General features: G+C 26.8%; 1 protein-coding gene across 3 annotated transcripts; it reads left to right on the top strand.

The window, feature by feature from the left end:
• The first annotated feature begins 3,240 nt into the window (after nt 1-3,240).
• Nucleotides 3,241-5,514, top strand: LOC107170604 (transcription termination factor 4, mitochondrial). Of its 3 annotated transcripts, XM_015520765.2 has the most exons (3): nt 3,300-3,475; nt 3,556-3,647; nt 4,252-5,514. In XM_015520765.2, the coding sequence occupies exon 3, from the start codon at nt 4,257-4,259 to the stop codon at nt 5,130-5,132; it is 876 nt and encodes a 291-aa protein (XP_015376251.1). In that variant the 5' UTR covers nt 3,300-3,475; nt 3,556-3,647; nt 4,252-4,256; the 3' UTR covers nt 5,133-5,514. The 3 variants fall into 3 exon arrangements, with proteins under 3 accessions (XP_015376252.1, XP_015376251.1, XP_089080736.1); XM_015520766.2 differs by lacking the exon at nt 3,556-3,647 and having other exon boundaries at nt 3,241-3,475; XM_089224610.1 differs by lacking the exons at nt 3,300-3,475; nt 3,556-3,647 and adding an exon at nt 3,664-3,911.
• Nucleotides 5,515-12,585: the final 7,071 nt, after the last annotated feature.

Here is a 12,585-nt window from a genome sequence, read left to right as displayed (position 1 = left end):
TCCGCCGTCGGGTCTCTGGCTATGGTGGTCTGCCGGGCTCTTTCCTCCTCTTCTTTAGCGGACAGTATGCCTTCCACCATACCATAGAACAGCCTGAACTGTTCCTCGGCGTCTCTTAGTATCACGAACTTCTCAGTGAGATCCTCCGGGAGAAGCTCAAACTCTGGGCCGCAAATAATCCGAGGAAGATCAGCCACGGTCATCACTCATTACCCTGTAAATATCTTTCAATTCTGTTTGCGGGACATTAAACTATATAGAATAATCGATCATGTTTATTTTATCAATTCCTATAATTGATAAAAATTTCAAAAAATTTCAAGAATTTTTAAGTTATTTATAGACATTTAAAAATTCCGTGTTTTAGTTTTTTATTCTATAAATGTCGATAAAAATATTTTCATTGGGTCATAAAACTTGAAAATTTAATACGAGAGTTCCTCATAAGTTTATATACATAATAGCAGTTGAAAAACATTAAAAATACATAGGCCCGTTTTAGATTCTGAACGAAGTGATGGATGTATTGATTTTACAATGATGTGTGTTTTTTTTTTTGTGTCTGTGTACAGCATAAATAGTCGAAATAACGCTTCAATTTCAAACTTCGGGGGTGGTTTCCGATGTAAAAGTGAATACCCTTGGTGCATATTATAAAGGTCAAAAGTAAACATTTTCCAACAATTTTCAAAAAAATCGAGAAAAACAAAAAAAATGACAGAAAAACGGGAATTTTCGCGCAAAACCAGTTTTCGACCAAATCGATTTTTTTATATGGTTATAATTCCATGGTAATAAGTTCCTCATAAGTTATTCTTATAGTGATTAAAAAATTATATGAATACATTGGCACAATTTTTTTTATTAGCATTTGAAGTTCAAATATTAACTTAATACGTAAAAATTACGGCAATGTTCAAATTATCTTAGATAGAAATTCATAAAAAATTTTCCTTTTATATCTAAGATTTTAAAATTTAATACAAGGCTCCTAACATATTTATACAATACCAGTTGAAAAATAAAAGAAATATATAGTCACACATTTTTTTTACAAGCATTTTAAGTTCAAATTTTGACTAAATACATAAAAATGAATTCATAAAAGTTTTTCTTTTTAAATCCAAGATTTGAAAATTAAATGCAAGGCTCCTAACACATTGTAACAACAGCAGTTAAAAAATATTAAAAATATATAGCCACAATTTTTTTTTACAAGCTTGCACATTTAATTTTGACAACATACGTAAAAATCACAAAAATTCGTAAATTATTTTATCCTAGAAATTCATAAAAAATTTTCCTTTTATATCTAAGATTTGAAAATTTAATACAAGGCTACTAAAATATTTTTACATTAGCAGTTGAAAAATAAAAAAAATGCATAGTTACATTTTTGTTTACAAGCATTTAAATTTAAATTTTGAAAACATACGTAAAAATAGCAGGTAAGTCGTGGATGTCGCTTTGCTGTACTGTAGGTTACTGTAATGGATGGGATTAAATTTGAATGCAATGATAGGTATCATTGTATACGAAAAACGATTCTGAACGGAGATGATTTGTCAGTCTAGGATATATTATATTTAAATATTGTCATATATTCTATTTTGAAACAAATATTTTATTTTTCAATTAAGACGCATTTTGCATAAAGCATGGTTAATCAATTGATGCATTATTTCGACTAGTTATGCTGTACACTGTGTACAGTACACAGACACAAAAACAAACATAAATAAAAAAAAAAAACACACATCATTGTAAAATCAATACATTCATCACTTCGTTCAGAATCTAAAATCACGAAAATTCGCAAATTATTTTTAACTAGAAATTCATAAAAAAATTTCTTTTTAAATCTAAAATTTAAAAATTTAATACAAGATTCCTTACAAGTTTTTCAATCTTTATCACAAATGTTCTACGCAAATATAGTTGATTCTGCTGTAAAAAAAAATTTTAAAACTTTACAAACACAGCTTTTTTAAAGTTATTTTAAGTTCAAATTTGGATGAAATTACATACTAATTAATCAACAGTAACAGTTTTAGTTATGTTGTTGTAATTTAAAAATATGATTTGTTGGTACTTAAATTTCTAGAGTACCTATATATATATTCTAATATTAATAGCTAATGTTGTTATAATGCATAATGATTCATATATTAATACAATATTATAAATTGTATATATACGCACCTTCTATAAATGAGTGAATCGGGTATATAATGAATCTAATTTGATTAATTTGGAATTTATTTTTTCTAAAATGTTTAGATACTGATTACGAAATGATGTATGTGTCAAAACTAATCACTATAAATACTTGAAATTTTCATCAAATGTTTATGTTAGTGATATCTATATAAAGTTTAATTTTCAAAAATTTTTGACTTTTTTGAGTTATTTATAGACCACTGACATTTTTGATTTTTTTGAGAATTTTTTTTTGAAGTGTTGGTAAAAAAATGTTGGATGACCAAAAAAACTTGGAAATTTAATACAAGGTTCTTTATGAGTTGTTCTGATTGTAGCTAAAAAAAATTAAAAATCGTTAGTCACAATTTTTTTTTAAGCGTTTATAGTTCAAATTTTTAAGAAATCTGTCGAAAACGCGAAAATTTGCAAGTAAGTTTCAAGTTGAAAAATCATAAAAATGTTTGTGTTTATAACTAAGGATTAAAAATACAACACTATGACTAGACTAACAAATCATCTCCGTCAGAATCGTTTTTCGTATACAATGATACCTATCACTGCATTCAAATCTAACCTACTTTGGTCAGAGGTCCACCCCACCACCTAATATACAGCAGAGTGACATCCACTTACTTTCCAGCTTTTTTTCCTTGGTCTTTTTTAATAGTATCACACCAAACACACTTAATCTAAAAAAAAGCTAAGTTAAAAAAAAAATTTAGTAATGATTAAATATTTAAAAGACGTAATATAATATGGAAACTAAGTAAAATGCCATTTTATAATATTACAAATACCTATGACGACAAATAAGATCAATTGTAACGTTAAATACTTAATCAACGTATTGTTTAATTATTTGGCGGGACGTAGAAGGGACCTTCTTAAATACAAATAAGTAACTGCTAAAGTATTTTTCATAATTAATAATGTAAAAACAATATGTTGACGATTTTTTTTTTATTTAACTTCGCGCCACTACCGTCGTGCTGGATTATCATCATTCGTCATAGCTAGTAATCAGCTATCGCTATCACTATACTAGTGAGCTCTATCAGCTTTTCAGTTATTATGGAAACATTATCATCTTCAAATCGTATACCCTTATCTGATAGACTCACAGACAAATATCATAATATTATACAGTATATTATTCTATTTTCTAATTTTCTATAATTGTTAAACTGTGGAATGACTAAACACTAAAACTTAGAAGTCAGAATATTGAAGTTGAACTATTGAAAATTAAAAGTACTTGAAACATTTGACTTAAGTATGTATTGACCATCTAGTTTCTAATGTTTCTGTTTTAAATTTGTATTTTTTAACGTCTCATTTATTATTCAATTTTAGTAATCATTTTAAAACAGTACAAACTTAAGTACCTACCTAATAATTGTGAATAAGAATGTATACTTTATATTAGCATTATCCATAAAGATTATGTAAGTATATCAAAATTATATAAAGGTAGTTTTACACATGACAAATAATATCTTAGTCATGGTTTTATCAAGCATGCCTATCCCCATTTTACTGAAAATATTTTAAAAAACCAAGGGATTCATTAGATAATATTCTAACCTTTAAATTTGATAACAGGTAAATTTGCTCCTATATGACTATATTAAACATTACAGAGTGAAATGCATTATTCAAAACGTACAATTTGCTTTGTTATGCATTTGTATGTATACAATGCAATTCACGTGAGTATTCGCTAGGGTACACGTGACCTTCTTAAGCTATACAGTATGTCTCAAAAATCCCATTTCACTCTTGTCCTATATCTGTAGGAAATCAATATGTTAAAATTTGTTTTTTTATATAGGAATAACCAATAAGTATGGAAATTCTAATTAATACCATAATATTCAAATTTTTTTATGCAATTAAGTTTGAAATTTTCAAGATAGCTATTTTTTGATTAGAAACAGTTTGCAAAAATTTGCATTATTAAATTAGAAATTGAGTTAGTTAAGTTAGAAAGTCTTGATTAAAATTTATTTTATTTAATTGAATATGTAAAAATATCTTTCTTTTTTTCAGTTACCATGTTGTCAATGAGAACATTCCGGACATGTTATTTATGTCATTGTTTAAAAATGATCACATCTAAAAATATGTCTGTTGCAATAAATGAACTGAATGTGGTACCAGAACACTTGAGTAACTTGGCTAAGCAGTTAAATGTAAAAGATTCAACATTATCCAAAGTTATTAGCAATCATCAAGAGAAATTAAAATTTTACACTGAATCTAGGTGGCTTGTACTATTTGAATATTTAACTCAGTATGACTTTAAAGCATCTGAGCTTCTAGAAATGATAGATTCAAATCCAGATATATTAAGTATAAATAGACAAAACTTACAAAAGTGTATGATTGCATGGACTAACTTTCGCTTCGATGACAAAAAGTTAAGACAGCTAATAATTTCACAACCTTCCTTCTTGTTGCTAGATGATAAGCTAATTCTATCCAGAATTCCTAAACTTTTATCATATGTTGGTAACAAACAAAATAGGTTATTAGAATTGTTATCATATTCGCCAAATATTTTGTTTGACAATTGGAAATCTGTAGAGTCTAAATTAGATTATATATTGTTGAACATGGAACTTGGTCCTACTCAATTTGTAACGACAAGTGCTATGTCCTCAACACTTTTTGATTTAAAGTGTAGACATAATTTTTTGGTAAAACTAGGTATGTATAAACCTCGAGATCCAAAGGCTAGTCCAAATATAATAACTGGTAATCCTTCATTGAAAAAAATCATTGAAACAAGTGATAAGCAGTTCGCTATTAAAGTTGCTGGAATTACAGCTGAAGAATTCTTTGTTTTTAAAAAAATATTTAAAAAACAATTAGATGAAGAAAATGATGATGATTCAGATGAAGATGAATATTACAGTGATGATAATTGATTGTATGAGATGCGTAGTTAATAGAAGACTTTGTTAATGGTGTGTATTAATTATTAAAACACTAACATACATATTTAAGCATATACTGTAAAAAATCATTTTAAATTATATAAAATAAATAAAATGTATCGAAAATGTTAAAATCATTTTTTTTACTTATTTAACCAGTAGAATATCTAGTTAAATTAATTTAATGTATTCTGTATGTAGTAAAATGTTATGAATATTTTTGGTCATTTTCAAATTAATAACTTTCACATTAGTACTAGGTACATTAATTTTTACACTTTCATAATATATTTTGTTAACATTATTTATTAGCCAATTTTTTAGATTTGGTGTAAACTTTCAATAAAGTACATACACAAACACAAATACACAATAGATTACTGTTCATTATTTACAGTACTCAGTTGTTACGGTATAAGTTAAATTCCTAGTTTAAAAGACATCTAAATATAAGAAAACAAATTAATAGTAAATGTTAATGGTGTTATAGATTAGTAAAATTAAATTTATGATTGTGTGCCTCAAGTTTAAATTAAGTGATTTAAATTTAAATTCATTTAGCTTTCTATTGTGGCGCAGATTATAAAATTAATATTTAGGAGCAAATTATATTTTTTGAATGAGTTCCTTTTTAAGGAACGGCACATTGAACGAATTTATTTTTATTACCAGGCTAGAATTTTTGAATACAGTTTGTCATTATTACTACAGAAAATGGCAGAGATGAAAAAAAATATAATAATGACAATAACTAAATTTAACGATTTAAAAAAAATAAAAATGTATAATAATAATATATTGTTTAATATAATAATTATAATGTATGTTGTGATATATATATACATATAAAATTAACATAATGTGATTTATAAAACAATATTTTATAACCATACCAATGATTAAACTCATTGTCAATTTTATTGTCCTAAACTTGTAAAGTTATTAGTGGGAAGAAAAATGAGTGTTTACTAAATGTTTAACCCCTTCAAATGCAAAATAATTTTATTTAAATACTGTTTTTGAGCCCAAGTGCTACCTAATCATTACCTGCATTTTACCCCAGTGCAGTTCAACCGGCTGAAACACGATTGAGCATAAAACAATTTTTTTACGACACAATTGAGCAAAATTGTGGGTGTATCAAAGGAAATTAAAATACAAAAGAAAACCTACACGATTGAGCATAAAAAAACTGCAATGTTGCCATTTTCAATTTAAAAAAATAATAATAATTTAAATTTAAATTTAAAAATATTTATTCAAATAATTATAATAATTTAAAATATAATATATCAAAAAAATAACAAAATCAAAATATTTATAATAATAATAGTTTGACATGAAGATAATAAAATAAAAATATTTATAATAATAATAATTATGACGTGAAAATAATAAAATAAAAATATTAATAAGTCAATAATAAATAGTAGTCACATTAAAATCATTAAATAATAGGTATATAGATTTGTTTGATTGTAATAAATTAAATTAAAATACCTACTTGGTATCTATTTCCAAGCTGACTTAAATATATTATTAAATATTTTGGCAACATCGCATAAAATATTCTATGCTCAATCGTGTTGCTAAAAAAGTATAATGCTCAATCATCCTTTACCGGTTCAATCATTACCTTTTTTAAACCCAAGTGCAATTCGACCATACCCATTTGTTTTCTCTTTTTCTGATAGTCAGGCCCACGTGAAATATAGAGGATAATATTATTGAAAATATCACATACTACAATACTACATACATACCCGCTTTATATTTCATTACTATTTTACTTAGTATTCGACTTTAGAAATAAAAAATTAAAAAAGACGGGTAAGTCGTGGATGTCGCTCTGCTGTACAGTAGGTTACAAGTGGGTTACTGTAATGGATGGAATTAAATTTGAATCCAATGATATTATATCATTGTATACGAAAAACGATTCTGAGCGAAGACGGTTAGTCGGTCTAGGCTCTAGGATATATTATTTAGTCAAAATTCAAACTTTGAATGCTTGTTAAAAAAAATTGTGACTACGCATTCTTTTATTTTTCAATTGCTATTGTAAAAATATGATAGGAGCCATGTATTAAATTTTAAAATCTTAGGTATAAAAGGAAAATTTTTTATGAATTTCTAGCATAAAATAATTTATGAATTTTCGTGATTTTTACGTATGTTGTCAAAATTCAAACATTGAATCCCTGTAAAAAAAAAAAATTGTAAATATGAATTTATTTTATTTTTCAACTGCTATTGTTAAAATGTGTTAGAGGCCTTGTATTTAATTTTCAAGCTTTTTTACCAAATCAATAAATTTTTATCGATATTTATAGAAAAAAAAACTAAAAAAGTTGAAAAATTAAAATGTCAGTAAACAACTCAAAACAAATCTAAATATTTTGAAAATTGTATCAACTATAGAAAATGCCTATATAAATATTCAGTGAAAATTTCAAGTATCTGCGGTCATTTGTTTTAGTCTTTTAGAGTTACACCAAAATAAGAAAATTACTAAATGTGAAATCCAGTGAAAATCCAATGTTGTAAAATTTTAAATTTCAAATGCTCATAAAAATTTAATTTGAATTTCCGGTGAAACTCAAACTTTGAATGCTTATAAAAAAAAATCGTGCCTACGTATTTTTAATATTTTTTAACTGCTATTGTTAAAATGTGTTAGAAGCCTTGTATTAAATTTTCAAGCTTTTCTACCGAACAAATAATTTTTTATCGATATTTATATAGAAAAAAAAACTAAAAAAGTTGAAAAATTAAAATGTCAGTAAACAGCTCAAAACAAAATTTTAATAAATATATAAAATGCCTATATTAACATTCAGTCAAAAATTCAAGTATCTGCGGTCATTTGTTTTAGAGTTACACCAAAATAAGGAAATCGCTAAAAGTAAAAATCCAATGTTGTAAAAATTTAAATTTCAAATGCTCATAAAAATTTAATTTGAATTTCCGGTGGACTTTTTATATGTGATAAAGATTGAAAAACTTGTAAGGAATCTTGTATTAAATTTTTAAATCTTAGATTTAAAAAGAAAATTTGTTATGAATTTCTAGCTCAAAATAATTTGTGAATTTTCGTGACTTTTACGTATTTTGCCGGAGTTCAAACTTTGAATGCTTATAAGAAAAAATTGTGACTATGAATTTATTTTTTTTTTCAACTGCTATTGGAACAATATGTTAAGAGCCTTGTATTAAATTTTCAAGCTTTTCTGCCTATCAAATACATCAATATTAATTTAAAAAAAAACTAATAATGGTCGAAAATGTCAAATGCCTATGAATAGTTCAACTTAAGTCGAACATTTTTGAAAATTGCATAGTGGATAGAATATACTTATATAAACATTCGGTGAAAATTTCATGTATATAGATACATGAAATTTATGTTTTTTATATAAATTTATAAATTTATGGTCATTTGTTTTAAAATTACATAAAAAACCAAAATCGATTTTGTCGAAAAATGAGTGTGCGTAAAATTTCCCGATTTTCCTTTAATTTTTAGTTTGTTTTTCTCGATTATTTAGAAAAGTATTAAGAATTTTTTACTTTTGACCCCCCCCCCCCCCCAAAGTACCAACTAGATTCACTTTCTGATCGAACGAGGTACTGAAGTCAAAAATCGAAGCACTTTTACTGCCCCAAAACGTGATGACAGACACAAAAAAAACACACATCATGGTAAAATCAATACATTCATCGCTCCGCTCAGAATCTAAAAATTGTGAATTTAAATGTTGTATAAATTGTTTTGTTACAATATTTAGACAAATCAATATAATTGTTTATCGTCTTTTAAATGATAATCTTACTCTTAGATGATTTAAGAACATAAAAAATTATTTTGCGTAACTGCAGCGTTATGTCTTCATTATGCGTGGGTCAGAGAGAGAAGACTTAGACAAATAGCGTGCTAACATCCTCTCGATTACACATAATACCTACTTACTTGTATGTTGTTCTAGAAAAATTGTACAAAGTTTTCTAGTTCAAGTTAAATGTTAAATGGTAACAGTACTTCAAAGTTTGTTAGTAATAATCATATGTAATCGAGTACATCATATTATGAAATCATGTTTTACCTGTGTAGACACATAGGCTTAATTCTGGGATAGTGAGGGGTAGAAATTGCTACCACTCCAATTATTTTTATTATTTTATCCACCCACTGCTTCTTCGTTTAATCACATACAATTTATCTAAAGATGGTTTTAAAAAAAATTGCATAATTTATTCAAAATGTTTGCTACCCCATGATTTTACTCCAAATCACCAAATAACGCTTCTGCATAGACTAATACCACAGATTATATGTAGTACTATAATACTATTATATATCTGTGCTAATACTGATTAACCTTTAGGGCACAATTAATAGTTGGTTAAAAATAAAAAATTGTTGTCTTATATACAGTGGCGTAGACAGGAAGGGGTACAGGGACCATGCCCCGCATGGGCCGTATCATATAATATATAACAAATAATCGTAAATTTATTCATTTTGGGGTATGTACCGGTTGGGAGTTAAAATTTAAAAAAATGTAATGTACTAATGTTTATTGTTTATCATAACACCGTAGATTGACAAGCGTGTCATTATCATCAATATTTTGAAAATTAAAAACACTGTTATTTGAAAGCTATTTATTTAATTTCCCCCCCCCCCCCCATTGTAGAAATCCTGGCTACGCCACTGCTTATATATTAAATAAATAAAACATTACATTTGGGACTCGATAGTTAAATTGATTTTTCATTGATTTTATACAGTACCTAGTGTGTATAACTTCACTATAGTACAGCATAATATGTTCGGTTATATAGGTATAGTGTACCTATGTAGTGGTATCGGTCAAAAATATATATGTAGATGTCTAGTGTCAACATGGGCACAACTTGTCAGCTCTAATAAAATTATTATTATACTGCAGCCTTCTTGGCTCCTACGTCCAACTCACTTGACATAAAAACAATTCCTTAAAAATGTAATTTTAATATTTTGACGAACTAAGCCAATAATTTTTCTAGCCGTATTAATTTATACTTTGTCTATAATTCTTATAAATTATATATATTACATATATCCATATGTGCCTATAGTTTTATAGATTTCTACTTTATTTTGATAATATTATATGATTTATGACTGCGTAGGATACCTAAGATACCTTTGTAAAAACTGATGCGTTACACTTTATCCTAGCTTAACCTAACGTACATTAATCCAGCTCTGAATCTCTATATTAGGAGAAGTATTGGAAACACAGTTCCTTCTCCGGTCCTCGATACCGTAGAAAAAAAAATCTATATTTTTTAACAAATTTACGTTGGAAAATATCTACAGATTACTTATAGATTTATATCCAAAAACAAATTCATATTTTTAAAAGGAATTGACTGAACTTTTAGAGTTCTCCTTCATTTCAGAAATCAGAATATTATCTCTGTACACGTCTATCATAGAATCTAATATTAAATTGTGTTTTATAAAATGAAAATATTTTTTTTTAATCATTCGTTTTTCATTTTCTACACAAAACCTAGTATTATAATATATTGATACCCGTTAACTATATAGTAATTATTAATTACCTATACTTGCTTTGTTTAAATAGAGGCAGAGGTATAAAATGCTTTGTATATCTATTGATATTTATATGGATTATGATCGCACATTGTGTTAGATATATCGATGGATGTTGTGGCGCATATTTTATAATATCGATGTGAAGGGGTGCTCTGTTACGACAATAATAGCCAATAGGTTGCGTGTTATGATTATATCGATATAGGGTGATACAAACACCTTGCCGTTTCAATATAAAATTAGTCTATACGGAAAAAAAAACACTACTCGATAATTATTGAAACATTGGCAACTATATCAAACGGTGCTTTACGCGACTCCCTCAAACTCACCCCAACACGCTATTATAAAAAGGGTCAATTGGTGTATACATTGTACATTAAGTTCAAATTGAGGTCGCATTATATACAATGCATTGTCCTATGCCACAAAAAGGGGAACAACGTAGGAAGGAACAGTGTGTATATACCTATATATATAAATTTTACACAGCACACACGCATAATATATACATATATATTATTGTACACTGACAGACAAAATAAATAGGGTAGACCCTTACGCGTATCGCCTATAGCTGGATGTATACAATCATATTGCAGCTGTCTAAAGCTTACGTCACACCCACACACCTAAACTCACACACTCGCGTGCATCATAGAATATAATATATGTGCACCCACTATATATACTCTCACTCTTATACTTTTTAAAGGTTTAAGTTTATAATCCGACGTTGGGATCACCAAACTCGCGTATTTCGATTTGTTTTTTTTTTTTGTACGTATGTAGATCACCCTAAAGATTAAACCTTTATGTTGGAGCATTGAAGGATTATCATTGAATATATATATATATATATATATATATATTATTTTTAAATTATATTCATGTATAGATAACATGAGTGATAACTCGTTTAGAAAATAAATTCTATTAACTCTTTGATACGATAGCATAAAACATTGTAAACGTATATTATATTGTTTTATTAAAAAAAAAATAATAATAATAATAATTGTGAAATTGTAAAAATCAATATGTGTTGAATATAATTTTTAATATGATAATAAATTTACAGAATATTGTCTTTGTATAATATAGTTATTTATATTATAATCAAGGATGTAGCTGAAAGCTGAAATACATTTTTAAAGGGGAGATGGGGTTTAATAAATAAACGCAACAGATAAAAAAACAACTAACATTTACCTTGATGGCTTGATATAATTAATACCAGTGTTTATATTTTATATACATATTTCAATTTTTGTTAGAAAAAATTAACTATCTATATTTAGTACAATAAGTTTAAGACGCTTGAAGTCATAACTAACAAAATCAAAACAACCTTTGAGTTTGAAATGATGGGGCCATTCAGCAACGGTACTTCGGATATAAATTAGTGATTATCCTTTGAAATAGAGGCTTGTATCATCTCAGAATCGTTTCACATTTTTTATTTGTATTTTGTATACAATAGAAATGATGTATGATTGAATTTAAATTTATCACATCCATTACATAATCACCTAAGTGCTTGAGACACTCTCGAAATCTATTATGCAGCAGATTGACTTCCCTGGCTTTTTTGGTTGATATATATGTATATAATATCCATTACAAAAAATAGTAATACAACATTTTATTCTTTAAAACAAGCGGTTCCCAACCTGTACACCGCGGTGCCCTAAGGACACCGCGAGCTCATTAAAGGGGCACCACGGCTTATCCGAGAATGAAAAAAATTATTAAATTATATATTAAAAATGTATTGTAGTTGAAAAGACAAAAAATTATTTTACGTACAAAATTACTTAGAATACTATCTGTATA

Source organism: Diuraphis noxia, unplaced genomic scaffold (assembly GCF_037042655.1).
Source record: "Diuraphis noxia isolate RWA-SAM2 unplaced genomic scaffold, SU_Dnox_SAM2 contig0003, whole genome shotgun sequence".
NCBI classification, from domain to species: Eukaryota; Metazoa; Arthropoda; class Insecta; order Hemiptera; family Aphididae; genus Diuraphis; species Diuraphis noxia.
Note: the sequence above shows the minus strand (reverse complement) of the source record. Positions and strands in the feature narration are given on the sequence as shown.

Coding starts and splice junctions, on each gene's coding strand:
- LOC107170604 (XM_015520766.2), top strand. CDS start 4,257: ATGTTGTCAATGAGAACATTCCGGACATGTTATTTATGTCATTGTTTA.